This window comes from Diabrotica virgifera, chromosome 6 (genome assembly GCF_917563875.1).
Source record: "Diabrotica virgifera virgifera chromosome 6, PGI_DIABVI_V3a".
NCBI lineage: Eukaryota > Metazoa > Arthropoda > Insecta > Coleoptera > Chrysomelidae > Diabrotica > Diabrotica virgifera.
This window is the reverse complement of record NC_065448.1, coordinates 82,990,293-83,008,524: the sequence shown is the minus strand read 5'-3', so window position 1 is coordinate 83,008,524 and position 18,232 is coordinate 82,990,293. Positions and strand designations below refer to the sequence as shown.

The 18,232-nt window shown below is 34.5% G+C and overlaps 1 protein-coding gene across 3 annotated transcripts in view; it reads right to left on the bottom strand.

Annotated features, from left to right (window-relative positions):
• LOC114339999 (zinc finger protein 883-like) overlaps nucleotides 1–17,583 on the bottom strand; it is an 81,958-nt gene extending 64,375 nt beyond the window's left edge. For all 3 annotated transcript variants that reach the window (XM_028290703.2, XM_028290704.2, XM_028290705.2), the window contains exons 1-2: nucleotides 15,427–17,583; nucleotides 15,045–15,358 (exon numbers count right to left, since the gene is read on the bottom strand). In XM_028290703.2, the coding sequence (XP_028146504.2) occupies nucleotides 15,045–15,330 (286 nt within the window). In that variant the 5' untranslated portion in view covers nucleotides 15,331–15,358; nucleotides 15,427–17,583. The remainder of the gene's footprint in view (nucleotides 1–15,044; nucleotides 15,359–15,426) is intronic.
• Between the last annotated feature and the right edge of the window lie 649 nt (nucleotides 17,584–18,232).

The window sequence follows — 18,232 nt, the reverse complement described above, 5'->3', positions numbered from 1 at the left end:
AGGGATTTTAAGGTTGAAGCCTTACCAGTGAAAGGTGAAAATATCTCCTTCAAAATAAGTATCCATCCAGATGACAAGGAAGATTTTTCGAGGCCAGATATTTGGCCTAAAGGCATCATTTTAAGAAAGTTTTGGATTAGTAATAAACGCCAGTTTGAAAATTTTCGTCAAGGTCGAGATCAGACCTTGATATAACTAAAAACGACTCCTGGAAATCAAAATCAAACATATGTGTTTACTATCTCAATACTGGTGGTATGCGAACAAAAATACAGAGTTTCCATCAAGCTCTGAGTTGTTCCTGCTATGATATAGTAATTATTGCAGAGACATGGTTGAATTCGGATTATTCTGATGCTGAAGTTGGAGTTACAGAGTATGACATTTATAGATGTGATCGTGAAGTGGGGTTAAACACTCTAAAGACGCGTGGAGGGGGTGTATTAATCGCAGCTAAAAAAAGCCTTTCTATCCAAAAAATCATAGTTCCTCTTGTTGACTCTGACATATATCAGTTATATCTAACATTTAAAATCAAAACTCAAAATTTTGTTATTGGCTGTGTATATATACCTTCTCCATCACCTTCTCAGTCTTATTTAAGGCATTGTGAATCTGTTGAATATGTTTATAATAATTTTTCAGATAGTTTGTTTGTGTTGGCAGGTGATTACAACCTACCACAAGCTAAATGGGGAAATGATGAGCTGGGCTTGACAGTGACTGGCACTGAAAATGAGTCTGTAAGTATTGTAGCAAATTGCTTTAGTTTCCATAACTTTTTTCAAAAGAATGAGATTTTGAACAACAACGGAGTCTCATTGGACCTGGTTTTTAGTAATTTGGAATCTATTAATGTCACTCCGGCAGTAGATAAAATTTTTGAGAATAGCTTAAATCACACAGCTATCAGTTTTGAACTAGTGTGTGAAGAAAATCTTGATTATATGAATTATGAGGAATATTTTTATGATTTCAGAAATGGTGACTACTTTTCAATAAATAATTATTTAGCAAGTATAAATTGGGAAGGAGTGTTTCTTAGTGGTACAGCTGAGTAGTATGGTGGTCATTTTTTATGATATAATTTAGTCATTGATAGAACACTTTGTTCCACTTAAGAAATATAAGATCTCTACCTTTCCCTCTTGGTTCTCCTCAGAGCTGCGTAACCTAATTGTATGTAAAAAACAGGCCCACAAACAATATAAAATTAGTAATAGGCAAGATGATTATGACCGTTTCGTGGCTTTAAGAAATCAGTGTGAAATTTTAAGAGCAGACTGTCAGAAACAGTATTTAGATAGGATACAAAACAACATTTCCGATAATCCAAAATATTTTTGGTCTTACATTAAAAGCAAAAGAAATGGGTATAACATACCAACTACAATGGTCTATAATGACAGGGTTGGCTTGAATGTCAAAGACTCTGCCAATATGTTTGCAGATATCTGTCTACTCAGATGACCAACAAGATACTTTACCTTTTTTTAGTTTTGAAAGTTCGATTTGTTTGAGTTCCATAATACTTACAGCAACTGAGGTTTATGATACTATTGCAAGTTGTAAAAACCGATTATGTGCAGGGCCGGATGAAATCCCAGCCTATTTTCTGAAAAAATGTATATGTGTACTTACAAAACCAATTTTGTTTATTTTTAACAGATCACTTGGTACTGGTAGCTTTCCCAGTCTCTGGAAGAAGAGCTTTTTAAAGCCGATTTTTAAATCAGGTGCTGTCTGTAATCAGTCAGAGCTGCCAAAGTTGCTTGATTGTTTGGTTAGTAAGAAACTGACATAATGTTTTAGAGGCATTTTTAATCCTGAACAATTTGGCTTTATGAAAGGGAGGTCAACAGATGCCAGCCTAGTTTTGTATGTCAATACAGCGTGTCTACTTGAGTTGGAAACATATGGGAAACTTTTTTATTATTAATTTTACGAAAAAAAGTTATTTATAAAAAGTTCTGCATGCCCCAAAACCTAAGATTCAATTATCAGATATCAAATTTTCTCAATATTATACGAGGTATGTCAAAAAATATGAATTTCGGCTAAGGGTAAAGTACCTTTATTTCTCTCAATATCGAAAATTCTTATTATGAAAAGTTGTTTGGAAATAAAAACCAAGCTCAAATATGTAATTACATGCTTCTAATTGGAAAAAAATATTGTCCAAATTTTTCTCAAATTTATTGATACTAACTTCGTTTTTATTCATTACACATACGATAACTCTTTTATTATTACTTTTACGAAAAAAAGGTATTCTTTATAAAAATCTCTGTATGTCCTAAGACCGAAGATTCAACCAACAGATATGACATTTTATTAATTTTATACGAGTTATGTCAAAAAATATGAATTTCACTCAAGAGTAAAGTACCTTTATTTTTCACAATATTGAAAACGGTTATTAAAAAAGTTGTTTAGAATTAAAAACTATGTGTCAATATGCAATTACATATGTGTCAATAAACGAGTTATGATATTTGTAATAATTGAAAACGATGTTGGGTATCCATAAATTTGAGAAAAATATTTTTTTTTTTTCAATAAGAAGCATGTAATTGCATATTTCATCTTAGTTTTTAATTCCAAACAACTTTTTATCATAAGAATTTTCGATATTGAGAGAAATAAAGGTACTTTACCCTTAGCCGAAATTCATATTTTTTGACATACCTCGTATAATATTGAGAAAATTTGATATCTGATAATTGAATCTTAGGTTTTGGGGCATGCAGAACTTTTTATAAAGAATAACTTTTTTTCGTAAAATTAATAATAAAAAAGTTTCCCATATGTTTCCAACTCAAGTAGACACGCTGTATAACAGCTTTGAAGAGGGATTCCAGGTTGACTCGATCTATACTGACTTTTCTAAAGCATTTGATCGGGTTAACCATGGGGTCCTATTACAAAAACTAAGAGCTTTGGGTATTGTGGATCCCCTTCTTCAGTGGATTTCAGAATTTATTAGCGGCCATACGCAGGCAGTTAACTTAGGAGGTGTTACTTCGATTGAAATAACAGTTCAATCGGGCGTGCCGCAAGGCTCTCATTGTGGCCCTGTTTTGTTTTGCTTGTTTCTGGTTGATTTAGTAGAAAAAATTAAAAATTGTAGTGTTCTTATGTTTGCTGACGATGTAAAACTGTTTAGAAAAATTCAATCCTGGGATGATGCTGTTATACAAGTTATACTACAGGAAGATCTTAAATCTTTTTATGACTGGTGCAGTTTAAACAGAATGTCACTTAATATAAACAAATGTCATAAAATGACGTTCTCGAGGAAAAGAAATCCAATTACATTCGTTTATTATATTAATAACTTGCCATTAGCCTCTAAAAATGAAGTATCAGATTTGGGAATCTGGTTAGACACCAAACTGTCATTCTCATGCCACATCAATCAAGTAACAAACAGGGCGATGAAAGTACTGGGATTTATCCAACGCACATCTGCAGACCTGTCTTTGTTCACATTTAGAAAACTTTATTGTGGTCTCGTTAGGCCCATTCTAGAGTTTGGATCAGTTGTATGGTCCCCATCATACAACTGTTACATTGAACATATTGAAAAAGTCCAAAATAAATTTTTGAGGGTAGTAGCTTATAAGAGTGGATACAGGAGAGAGGAATATGACTATCAGTGGGTAAGAGATAGTCTAAATTTACCAACACTTGAGTCAAGGAGGACATTGTTAGATTTATGCTTCCTACACAAAGTTATTAATGCTTTCATAGATTGTCCTCAATTGATATCACTTTTTAGTCTTAAAGTTCCTAGTAGAAGCAACAGACAATCAGAAATCTTTTCAGTGCCATTTCACCACACTAATTTTGGTATAAATGAACCGACTACACGATTGGTTCGGAGTAATAATAGCCTGCCAAGACAAATGGATATTTTTGACTCCAAAATTGGTTTGTTCAAAAAACAACTAAGGGGTATCTTACAATAAGTTTGTTGTAGTTCTGTATTGTTCTTACAATATGTTTGTTTGTATTATTCTGATGTGTTTATTATTTTAATAATTTATTATTGTTGAGGTTTAACTTGTAAAAGTCTTGTTGTGTGTAAAACTTGTAAATGGATGCCGTAAATAAATAAATAAATACTTAACCCATTTGCAGACACGGCTGCATATGCAGTGATTTACCTTTGTAAGTGTCTTAAGTCCCGGTTAATTACCGGGCAATTAAGCAGTGTTAAAAAGTGTGCAAATGAATACCAGTTCTTCAATCGATTTACTTGCTATAAATATGTGACAAATGAGTAACGATCATCGAATTTATGGAAACAGTGGCGTCCAGTCAGCAAATGGTACAAATATTCAGGTGAGTAATATGCTTAATTACTCACAGCCTACAGCAGCTTATACACCACAACCTCAATGGTATATACCAACACAACATATGCAAATGCAACCGCAGATGCAATATATGCAGCCACGGCAAGCACACACCAGCCATATGCAATCTCAGCAAACAATACAGCCAATTATATATTCAACACCTGCGGAACCAACTACTAGTGCAAGTTATTATTACCAACAACCACAATGCTCTATGGCTACAAATTATCAAAATATTCAAACAAATAGCTACTCGTCCGAGATCAGCGAGTCTGAACAAAAATCACTTAGGAATAAATACCAAAAGGACCATGAAAACTATTCTGAAGCTTCAAAGCAATCTGACATCCAGCAAGAAGTGATTCTAGCGGAAAACGAGTTCCAAGAAGTTAAATCTAGAAAAAAAAGAAAAATGACAAGCCCACAAAAACAACCAGATACGATAAGACAAAAAACAGGAGACAATAGTTATGCTTCTAAAAACCAATACGAAGTATTAGCCAACATTCCCGAGGAACCTACTGCTACAAATAAAGCAAATAAAGATAATGCGAAAATTCCACCATTTATCCTTTATGGCGTTACAAAAAAAGTGCAAGAACTTCTTACACTTATCAAAAAACACGCTCCAAAATTTACCTACAAAATTCTGCAAGATGACAAAATGAGGGTGCAACTAACAACCGTCGAGGAGTACAGAAACTTAAAAAAAGTTTTCGAAACAAATAAAATTGTCTACCATACATTTGTTCTTTCAGAAGAAAAACACTTCAGAGTTGTACTAAGAAACATACACCACTCTACCCCAATATCAGAAATAACCAATGCACTTAAGGGTCAGGGTCATCAAGTTATTAAAATTATGAATATCTACAACAGGGAAAACAAACAACCTAAAAATTTGTTTTTCGTTGACCTACAAAGACAAGAGAACAATAAGGAGATCTATAACATAACAAGACTACTAAATGCGATTGTTCGTTTTGAAACACCCAACAAGAAAACAACCATAGTTCAGTGCAAGAGATGCCAAAATTATGGACATACCAGGAACCAATGTACGTTACCTTATCGATGCGTTAAGTGTGCGGGTAATCATGATTATCGTACATGCACAAAGAAAAAAGAAGACGGAAAACCAGCTACGTGCACTTTATGTGGTGGTGAGCACCCGGCAAATTATAAAAAATGTCAGGTTTACATAGAAATACTAAACAAGAGATATCCTCAGAAAAATGGAATTGCTTACCAACAAAGCAATAATCTATTAACACAGCTAACAGCACAAGCTCCTACCCAACAAGCATTTCAATTAAGTAACGATGAGGTAACAAGGGGAAGACCTACCTACGCCCAAATCACCGGAAATCAACAAAATGTACAAAATCTGTCAAACAATAACAACGAGTCCAACAACAGCTATCTTCTCAACATAATCTCCAATCTGCAAAAAACTATAGAAGAACAACAAAAAACAATATCACTGTTAACTCAAGAAATCCGACAAATTAGAGAAGAACTTATTTCTAGAAAATGTTGACACAACTTTTAAGAATAGCACAATGGAACGCAAATGGAATAATCAAACATAAATATGAGATTGAATACTTCATAAACATGAACAATATCGATATTTTGTTGATTTCAGAATCACACTTATTTAACAGTGCTCAAATGAAAATAACAAACTTTAACATATATAATGCAGGACATCCAGATGCTGAGAGAAATCCAAGAGGTGGAGCAACAGTAATAATCAGGCAGAACCTGAAACATTATGAATTGCCCAAATTTGAACAAGATTTTATGCAAGCAGCAAGTATCGTAATAGAAGATTGGGTAGGGCCACTTGCGATATCGGCCGTTTATTGTCCTCCGAGATACAGGCCAAATAAAGAAGGTTTTGTAAATATGTTCAAAACACTGGGAAACCGATTCTTGGCTGGAGGTGATTATAACGCAAAACATACTAGTTGGGGTTCCAGACTTTCACCTCCAGGAAGGGGAAGAGTTTTATATTCAGTTGTACAAGAAATGAATTTAAGCCATCTCTCTACATATCAACCCACATACTGGCCCAGTGATCCAAATAGAGTACCAGATCTACTCGACTTTTTCATTGTAAAAGGTATCTCAGACGAGCACTTAAATATAGTATCCAGCGGTGATTTAAATTCTGACCACACTCCAATTATTGCATCCATATCAACCATACCTCAAGAAAAGGAGGCGACACCGCATCTGATCTCCAAAAAAACTGACTGGGAATATTTTAAATCAATACTAGATCAAAATATAAATCTACGAATACCACTGAAAACACCAAATGATATTGAATTAGCAGTTGAATATTTTACTAAGTTGGTTCAACAAGCAGCATGGGAAGCTACGCCCCATGAGAATAAAAACAAAAGGCACCGAAGACAATGCCCACAAATCATTAGAACTGAAATACTAGAAAAGCGGAGGCTTAGAAAAAGGTGGCAAATAACGAGACACCCAGATGACAAAACCAACTACAATCGAAAATGTCGACAACTAAAAGAATTAATACAAAATCTTAAAAATGAATATTTTCAAAGTTATATGCAGAATTTAACACCAACTGCGGATTCCGACTATTCTTTATGGAAGGCCACAAAAAATTTGAAAAATTCAAAACAACAAATCCCGCCAATCAAGCATGATAACAAATGGTTACGAACAAACCAGGAAAAGGCAAAAGCATTTGCAAACTATTTCGAAGAAGTATTTCAGCCTTTACCTGCAGATGAGAATAACATCGATGAAAGAATACATGAATTTTTAGGTAGTATATATCAAATGTCACCACCTCCCAAACTAACAACACCCAAAGAAGTAGCACAAATTATTAAATACAAAATTCGTACCAAAAAAGCATCTGGACACGATCTCCTTACTGGCGAGATAATCAAACAACTACCAAAAAAAGGGATTACAATGATAACACAACTAATAGGATATTCCTGGATATAAGTCAAGCTTTCGACAAGGTTTGGCACCCCGGATTGCTTTATAAACTAAAGAAAAACCTATCTCATCCACTCTACATCTTGCTCAAATCTTATCTTGAAGAAAGGCACTTCCAAATAAGATATGATGACTTTATAACAGACATTCATCCTATAAAAGCTGGTGTGCCCCAAGGAAGTATACTTGGTCCCATACTTTACACTTTGTTTACAGCTGACTTTCCAACCGATGACCATCACCTAACAGCTACATTTGCAGATGACACTGCAATTATGGTGAAAGACAAAAATCCCGAAATTGCGACTCGCACATTACAAGCAAGATTACACAAAACACATAAGTGGGATTGTAGATGGAGAATAAAAATTAACGACGAAAAATCAGCCAATGTAACTTTTACAAAATGCCACGGTGACACACCATCACTATATTACAACAACCACCTAATACCAAAAAAAGATAGTGCCAAGTACTTAGGATTACATCTAGACACAAGGCTAACTTGGAAAACACATATCTGGAATAAATGTAAACAACTAGGAATTGTACTGAAAAAACACTACTGGCTACTTGGAAGTAACTCACCTCTATCATTAAAAAATAAACTCCTGATCTACAGTTCCATCATAAAGCCTATTTGGACATACAGCGTACAACTCTGGGGTACATCATCTGACAGCAACATTGCGATACTAGAACGATTCCAGTCAAAGACATTAAGAACTATAGCGACTGCCCCTTGGTTTATCTCAAACCAGGTCATCTACAGTGATCTAAAAATTCCTACAGTGAAACAAGTGATCGCGCAGTGTAGTGATAAATATCTAAAGCGTCTTGAAGTGCACTTCAACAATCTTCTTGACAACAGTGTACAAAACAACAGACTAAATATTCGTAGTCCACTGGATTTACCCTTTAGACAATAGACAACAAGTAAAAGTTTAGAATAAGTTTAGATTAAGTAGTGAAGTAAATAGATATGTCATACTGTTTAAACTACTTTATTTAATGGGTTATAAGTCAAACAATCATAGTATTGAGTAAACATATATTTTTATAAAACTTACTAAACATCTTACATACAATAAATCATACAAGTAACAACCATGTTGACTGGCTTGAAGTTAGCCATGTCATGTCTAGCACGCAGCCCCTTGCTACGCTGTTACACAGCTATATATATTAAACACCTTCCCCCTAAGATCGATATCTATAAGGGGTCTTTATATTACGACCAACTCTCGTCTTATAACTGTTAGAAGTCTCAATATTTGGGTTGACTTTATGACTCAATGTAGGTACTGATTTTACATTTGGGCTTGGGCAACTAATGGTTTTATTATTTACGTTAATGTGAGTGGTATCTTTATGAACACTTTGTGACTGAATATCAGGGTACAACTCGGGTTCTAAAATGAGTTCTTTTTCAAGTGTTGTGGTGTATGAATGTTTCATTTGGTGTGAATTCCGTCTAATAATTTTATTGTTATCTTCTTTTTTCACCCAATATGATCTAGGTTCATTGGCCTTTTCTAACACAATTGCTTTACGCCAATAATTATCTTTTGAACTTCTTATTACTACCCTATCTCCCTTTCTAAACTCTACTGGTTTTCTTCGTGCTGTCTTATCATAACGTACTTGTAATTTCTCTTTTTCTTTGCATAAATTCTTATATACTTGTTTCTGGATTGTAGGTTCTAATTTATTAGCTGTAGTTGGTAATTGTCCTCTCAGGATCCTGCTCTGTAAAATTTGAGCTGGAGATGCATCAAGATTTATTATGCAGGTATTATTATATTCCATCACCAAATCTCTAAAATCAACATTTTCCTCATTACTCTTTCTTAAAATTTGTTTGCTTATATTGACTGCTTTTTCTGCAAGTCCATTACTCTGGTGGTAATGTGGAGTGCATGTCATAATTGTAATGTCTTTTTCTCTATAATAATTTTTACATTTTACCGAAGTAAATGGTAGATTATCTGCAATTAAAATTTCTGGATATCCAAATCTACTAAAAGTATCTTGAAATGAGTTGATTACTGAACTGGAGGTTTTATCTTTTAATATTGAAATGTCCAACCAATGCGAAAAATAGTCTACAATTACTAAATATGCTTTTGAACCATACTCTAAAATGTCTGTACCAACTTTATTGAATCTTAGTCTGGGAATGTCATGAGGCATCATTGGTTCTTTAAAATTATTTGGTCTGTATTTCTCACATATCCTGCATTTTTTTATATAGTTTGTCACATCATCATTAAGTCCTGGCCAATAATATATACTCCTGGCTTTGTTTATAGTTTTACTGACTCCTATATGGCCTTTGTGAAGCAATTTTATCATGTCAAGCCTAAGTTTTTTCGGAATAATTATTTTGTCATCAATAAATGCGATGCCAGCTTCAAAATACAGTGAATCTCTTATACCATAGTACTTTTGGCCACCCATTATAATAAAAATCAAAAATTACTGCTAATGCCTCATCCTGGCTAGTAGCTAGTCTTAACTCAGATTGCTTTTCCTGGCTCATAGGTAAATGTTTACTCACTGAGTGGACCATTTCAAACATTTCTGGGTCATGTGTCTCTATATTTAAACTGGACCTAGATAGCATATCAGCAAAATGTATGTCTTTCCCAGGAACAAAATATACATTTAATCTGTACTTGAGAAGTTTAAGCCTTAAACGTTGGAGTCTAACTGATCCAATTTTGGAAATTGGCTTCTTCATAATGGAGATTATAGGTTTGTGATCTGATTGAACGTCAACATCAAAATTATAAATAAAATTGTGAAATTTTTGAGTAGCATAATAAATTGCCAATAGTTCCTTCTCAGTCTGACTATAATTTATTTCACTATCATTCATATTTCGTGATGCACAAGCTACTAATTTTAAAATAGAATCATATTTCTGGAACATACAAACACCTAAACCATTTTTAGATGCATCACATTGTAAAATAATTTTTTGATTAGGATCATAAGGGACTAACGCTGGTGATTTACAAATTATGTTCTTTAAATTATCAAAACATTTTTGATGTGACGGGAGCCACACCCATTCTACATTATTTTTAAGTAATTGACAAAGAGGTTGAATATGTTCAGCCATGTTCGGAATGTACCGTCTAACGTAATTAAATGCGCCCAAAATTCTTTGTAATTCTACTTTACTATTTGGTTTTTCAAGTTTACAAAGTGATTCCACTCTGTCAGGATCTATTTGCATCCCTTTATGTGAAAAAACTTGACCCATAAATCTGACCTCTTCTTGACAATATTGAAATTTGTCCCCATTAAACTTTGCTCCTACTTCTTTAGCCCTTTCTAACACTTTTTTAACAGTTGTATCATGTTCTTCTTTTGTTGTTCCCATAACAATCATATCATCATGACAAATCAATAAATTCTCTATACCTTTAAATTTATCTTCTACTACTTCTTGAAACAGATCTTGGGAATTTGATAATCCATATGGCAATACTTTATATCTGAAAATTCCATAAGAAGTTGCAAAACAGCATTTCCATGATGATGTCTCGTCAAGTTCTAAATGATGATACCCTTCAGAGAGATCAAATACAGAAAATATCTTTTTACCTATCATTTGTGCACAAACATCTTCCAATTTATGTACTACTCTTGGTTTGCGGACTATTTGTTTGTTTAGATCTAATGGGTCTAAGCATAAACGTAACTTACCATTTTGCTTTTCCACAATAACAATGCGGTTTATGCTTGCCCTGGGGTCAATTTCGTTAACTTTGACAATTGCCCCTCTTTTTGTCAACCTATCTAATTCATTTTTTAAATTATCTCTAATTGCGACAGGTACATTTACAGGTGGGTAACTTACTGGCTCAAAATTGTCTACTGTAGTGATCCTATGTTTACCACAAAATTTACCATGACCTCTAAAAACTTCAGGGTTAAGGTTTATAAATTTATCCCTTTCTGCTAATTCTAAAGTACCACAACTCTCAATATTGTTGATTCGTTTAACTAACCCCAAATCAATACATAATTTACCACTTAAAAGAACTCGAGTTGCCCCATTAATAATTGTAAAATCCTCGTAAACATACTTATTTTTATGTTTACAAAATAAATTTACGACACCCATTGTTTTAGCCTGAGTACCCTCAAACCCTTTCAGTACATAATGATTATCCCTAATTTTAAATTGTTTATCAATTTTCTTAAAAATTTTTAATGGAATTATACTTACATCTGCACCTGTGTCAAGTTTTACTTTAATTCTCTTGTTTTCAATTTCTATAATTTCATCCCAAATATTTTGACTACTTACATTTTGGTATACTTTATTGACATTTCCTACAAAACTATCAGCTGATCCATCACTGCTATCTTCATCTATGACATCAATATTCTTCACTCTACACGACTTTGCAAAATGGTTTAAAAGCCCACATTTCTTACATTTCTTTCCATACGCTGGACATTCTCTGGCCCCATGAGTTGATTGACATCTTTTACACTTGAATTTTTCATTGGTATTCGCTTTACTTCTAGAGTTATTATAATTTCTATGGCCCTGGTACCTATCTTTACGAACTTCTCCTATGTCTACATCTTTTCTTTCGGTATGAAATTTCAAATTTTGGTTCTTACTTTGTTCACTAGTTCTACAAAATTCGATGGCTTTTTGTAGGGTAAGTTTGTCCACTCTCAATAGAGCTTCTCTAGTAACTGGATCTCTGATGCCCATTAATATTTTGTCTCTCAGAGCTTTATCTTCAGCTGTTTGTTCTGGATCAATTTCATTATAATTACATGTTCGAATCAAATGTCTACAACTAGTAAGAAACTGCTCAAACGACTCTCCTTCTTTCTGGACCCTCATGATAAAATTGTATCTTTCAAATGATTCATTCATCCTTGGATTAACATACTTATCGATTAGTGATATCATCAAGTCATACTTGTTATTTTCGGCTTCTGGGATCTCGAATGTGGACATAATTTTGGCAGACTCAGCCCCAATTATATTTCTTAAAATTGACATTTTCATTTTATCTGCTGACTGGTCGTGTCCCGTTGCTAGTAAATAATCTTCGAAACTAGTCTTCCAGAACTTCCATTCGCTTGCAGCATTTTGATCCTGCAGGTCAAAATCTGGTGGTAATTTTACATTTATTCCCATCACTGCCATTGTAGGTTATGTATGGTACCTCATGTACAAGTTGCTATAAATTTAGCTTTTCGACTGTAAACTGTAACCCAACTAGCTGTTTGACTGCGCCATGTTTAAACTACTTTATTTAATGGGTTATAAGTCAAACAATCATAGTATTGAGTAAACATATATTTTTATAAAACTTACTAAACATCTTACATACAATAAATCATACAAGTAACAACCATGTTGACTGGCTTGAAGTTAGCCATGTCATGTCTAGCACGCAGCCCCTTGCTACGCTGTTACACAGCTATATATATTAAACACATACCAATGTATATCCAGAAACATTCAACCAATAGAGTTATAGCCACTGGGCGATCACTCTTAATGTTTCAAATTCTGTTCAACAAAAATGCTTAGTGTTTATAGTTTGAAATAAACAGATGGCGTTTGTAACAATATAAAAAAAAAAGATAGGATACAAAACAACATTTCCGATAATCCAAAATATTTTTGGTCTTACATTAAAAGCAAAAGAAATGGGTATAACATACCAACTACAATGGTCTATAATGACAGGGTTGGCTTGAATGTCAAGGACTCTGCCAATATGTTTGCAGATATCTGTCTACTCAGATGACCAACAAGATACTTTACCTTTTTTTAGTTTTGAAAGTTCGATTTGTTTGAGTTCCATAATACTTACAGCAACTGAGGTTTATGATACTATTGCAAGTTGTAAAAACCGATTATGTGCAGGGCCGGATGAAATCCCAGCCTATTTTCTGAAAAAATGTATATGTGTACTTACAAAACCAATTTTGTTTATTTTTAACAGATCACTTGGTACTGGTAGCTTTCCCAGTCTCTGGAAGAAAAGCTTTTTAAAGCCGATTTTTAAATCAGGTGCTGTCTGTAATCAGTCAGAGCTGCCAAAGTTGCTTGATTGTTTGGTTAGTAAGAAACTGACATAATGTTTTAGAGGCATTTTTAATCCTGAACAATTTGGCTTTATGAAAGGGAGGTCAACAGATGCCAGCCTAGTTTTGTATGTCAATCATATATATAACAGCTTTGAAGAGGGATTCCAGGTTGACTCGATCTATACTGACTTTTCTAAAGCATTTGATCGGGTTAACCATGGGGTCCTATTACAAAAACTAAGAGCTTTGGGTATTGTGGATCCCCTTCTTCAGTGGATTTCAGAATTTATTAGCGGCCATACGCAGGCAGTTAACTTAGGAGGTGTTACTTCGATTGAAATAACAGTTCAATCGGGCGTGCCGCAAGGCTCTCATTGTGGCCCTGTTTTGTTTTGCTTGTTTCTGGTTGATTTAGTAGAAAAAATTAAAAATTGTAGTGTTCTTATGTTTGCTGACAATGTAAAACTGTTTAGAAAAATTCAATCCTGGGATGATGCTGTTATACAAGTTATACTACAGGAAGATCTTAAATCTTTTTATGACTGGTGCAGTTTAAACAGAATGTCACTTAATATAAACAAATGTCATAAAATGACGTTCTCGAGGAAAAGAAATCCAATTACATTCGTTTATTATATTAATAACTTGCCATTAGCCTCTAAAAATGAAGTATCAGATTTGGGAATCTAGTTAGACACCAAACTGTCATGCTCATGCCACATCAATCAAGTAACAAACAGGGCGATGAAAGTACTGGGATTTATCCAACGCACATCTGCAGACCTGTCTTTGTTCACATTTAGAAAACTTTATTGTGGTCTCGTTAGGCCCATTCTAGAGTTTGGATCAGTTGTATGGTCCCCATCATACAACTGTTACATTGAACATATTGAAAAAGTCCAAAATAAATTTTTGAGGGTAGCAGCTTATAAGAGTGGATACAGGAGAGAGGAATATGACTATCAGTGGGTAAGAGATAGTCTAAATTTACCAACACTTGAGTCAAGGAGGACATTGTTAAGATTTATGCTTCCTACACAAAGTTATTAATGCTTTCATAGATTGTCCTCAATTGATATCACTTTTTAGTCTTAAAGTTCCTAGTAGAAGCAACAGACAATCAGAAATCTTTTCAGTGCCATTTCACCACACTAATTTTGGTATAAATGAACCGACTACACGATTGGTTTGGAGTACTAATAGCCTGCCAAGACAAATGGATATTTTTGACTCCAAAATTGGTTTGTTCAAAAAACAACTAAGGGGTATCTTACAATAAGTTTGTTGTAGTTCTGTATTGTTCTTACAATATGTTTGTTTGTATTATTCTGATGTGTTTATTATTTTAATAATTTATTACTGTTGAGGTGTAACTTGTAAAAGTCTTGTTGTGTGTAAAACTTGTAAATGGATGCCGTAAATAAATAAATAAATAAATAAATACTTAACCCATTTGCAGACACCGCTGCATATGCAGTGATTTACCTTTGTAAGTGTCTGCATATGCAGTCGTGTCCATGAAAGGGTTAAGTAACTAAAAAATAGAAATTCTTATTTCCAAGAAAATTTAGACAATTTCACAACCCTTTGTATTGTAAACATACATACCATCTTGACTGCTTTGACTTCCTTTAGCAGTATGCTCTGGTTTTATATTATCAACATCACTATTGAGATACTGGAATTGTGCTAAATCATCTTGGTTTTGTTCATCTGATAATTCCGTTTTAATTTGGTCCAATCTAATATCAGAACCTCCATGCCAATAGTCATCAACATATTTATTTAGATAAACTGGAACAGGTTCATTTTTTATGAATTCAGGCTTGACAACAACTCTATTCTCAACCTTTATATTTATTACTGTATCTTCATTTCCCTCATTTCTTTCCATATTAATAGAAATCCAAATTTGATTTTTGCTAAAAAAAAATAATAGAAAATGGTTTAAATAAATTTTTAAAAAACGTGTGTACATTTGTGTACATACCTTGTTCTTTTTTAAATAATCGAATATTCCGGAAAACCCACTACTAAAAGGTATGGAGCTGGAGCTTAACCATATATAACTTTTAATAAATACAAATTATTTAATTGTCTTTTTATTAATTAATCTACATTTTCTCTTCAAATAAAAAATAAACTAATACAAATTTTATTGGTTTTATTTTTATTTCATAATTTGACCTTGACCACTTTGACGTGACACATACGTCGTTCAAATGTCATTCCACAGATATGACGTATGCTCTTTTTGCTACAAACATCCGGTTACGTCATTCAAGACTTATGACGTCAGAACCCCACACCGTTGCAAAGCAAAGCAAAAAAAGACTATTAAAAAAAGCGTGGCACTTAGCCAATCCTTGTTATCAGAAGAGGCTGGGAGGGTCGACGTGGAGAGGATATGACATGTCGACAGAACTTATCATGGTGGCATAGTTTGTAAGCCGTCCCCCACGGGAAATAAATTCAGGTGTTTTTCTTCACTATATTTTCTTACTTCAGTAATGAAATCCACCTCTTCTATTCAGCCAGATCCTTTGAAGGCCCAGAAAATCAGATACCAAACACAAAGAATCTGTTGTTTAAAGTATCAACACAGTGGATAAACTGGGAAATTAGAAAATAAGAAAAACGCCATGTGCTTTTGTAGAGTTCAGTAATTAACCACTTAGACAAGAAAAGAGATAGCCTAGTAAGGATCTGTTTTTAGGTGGATGTGAGAGGTGGCATTCAGATTTTTGCGGATAAAGTTAGGTGATAACTTCGTTAATAATAATTGATTTATGCTCCTTCTCAAATATTGTAATGTATCCAGCTCTCGGACTATTAACTGCGTCGGGCGCGCGCAACGAAGAATTATTTACAAGCATGTGCGAACTATTTTCATATGAGCATGTCGTCCTCATGAATGGTTGTTTACATGTAATTAGTTATATTTACGTAATATGTACCTACGTTTAATAAATGGGTAGTAATTCCAAATTACTGTTGTATTAATTAGATATTATGTCAACCCAGGCTTGTACTTTAAACTGGCGGCGAGGATAAATGGAATTTAAGTGCTTTGTTCATCCCGGAGATATAATAAGACAAGGTTAGTAAACATGGCAGCTTACGGAAGCATAGAAAATTTCAATACTAATGAGCCAAAAAAGGCTCCAATCCATCCGTGGGAGTGGGCCAGAGCTCCATGGACAAGGATACACCTCGATTTTCCCTTTAAATGGACCGGCTACAAAGAGCCACATTTCTGAGTCTGTGAGGGGCAAATACTTATGAAATTATAAGGTCTTTGGTTGCACCAGCAAAAGTTAGTGATTCGAGCTACGAAGAGATCACTGCAGAGTTGAAAAAACATTTTGCGCCAAAAACGTCTGAAATTGTCTGCAGATTTAAGTTTTATAGGCGAAATCAGCAAACTGGTGAAACAATTTCTGTGTATCTAAAAGAATTGCGAAAATTGGCAGAGCCATGTGGTTTCGGAACTGCCCTGGACACAATGCTACGAGATAGATTAGTCTGTGGGATTCTTGATGAGACCTTACAGCAAAAGTTGCTCGCCACAGAAAAGTTAAAACTTAAAGACGCGCAAGTACATGTGCCTGGCACACGAAGTGGCTGTTCAAAGTTTGCAGGTGTTACGGGAGAGTGAGTTGAACACAGAGGTGAACGCAGTAAGTTTTCGTAGAAATCAGCCAGGACAATCAAAACAAAAATCAGCTGATCGCGAACGGAAAAAGTGTTTTCGGTGCGAAAAGGAACATTCTCCTGAACATTGTGAACACATTAAATCAACCTGTACATTTTGCATGAAAATTAGACACATTGAAATAACTTGTTTTGGTAAGAAGAAAGACCAAAATCAAAGACGCAAAGTGCATCAGACTACCGAGGAATCGACATCAAATACTCAAAGTGTTTGTTATCAAAGTAGCGACTATAATTTTTCGTTATTTAACGTGACGTCTGATAGCATTACCGGTAAATATTTAGTAGACGTGCTACTCAATGACAAAAATGTGAAAATGGAGGTTGATTCGGGCGCAAGTTTCTCAGTGATTAGCAAATCGACCTACCATAAAATATTTAGTGAAAATCGACCTAAATTAAATTAATCCAGTGTTATTCTACGCGATTATCAAAATACAGTGATACCCATACTGGGTGAGTGTCTAGTGGATGTGAAAAGGGGTCAACGATCAGCCAAGCTTCCCCTTATAGTCACGGAAGGAAACCGCGCCAGTCTTCTGGGTAGAAACTGGTTTGAGAGGTTAGGATTAACCATAGCAGGGGTAAGTCAGATTTATTCCATTATTAATTATCCAGAAGAATACCCAGATGTATTTAACACGGATTTGGGATCTTACCGGGGTCCCCCAGTAAGTTTTTCGTTAGACAAAAATGTAAGGCCAATTATGCTAAAAGCACGTAAGGTTCCCTTTGCACTAAAAGACAAAATTGAAGCTGAATTGGACAGGCTTATAGCGCAGGGTGTTTTAGAGCCGATTACACACCCAAAATGGTGCACCCCAATTGTGACCGTTTGCAAAGAAAACGGAGAGGTTCGGATCTGCGGCGATTACAAATCTACATTCAACTTGGCGCTAAATCCAGAACCTTATTCAATGCCAGCGGTACAGAACATTTTATCCACTCTCGCGGGCGGTAAAGTGTTTGCAAAACTGGACATGGCGCAAGCTTATCTGCAGTTAAGTATCAACCGCGAAGCCGCGGAGGCACATACAATTATTACGCATAAGGGAGCTTTTAAATGCAATCGTTTACAGTTC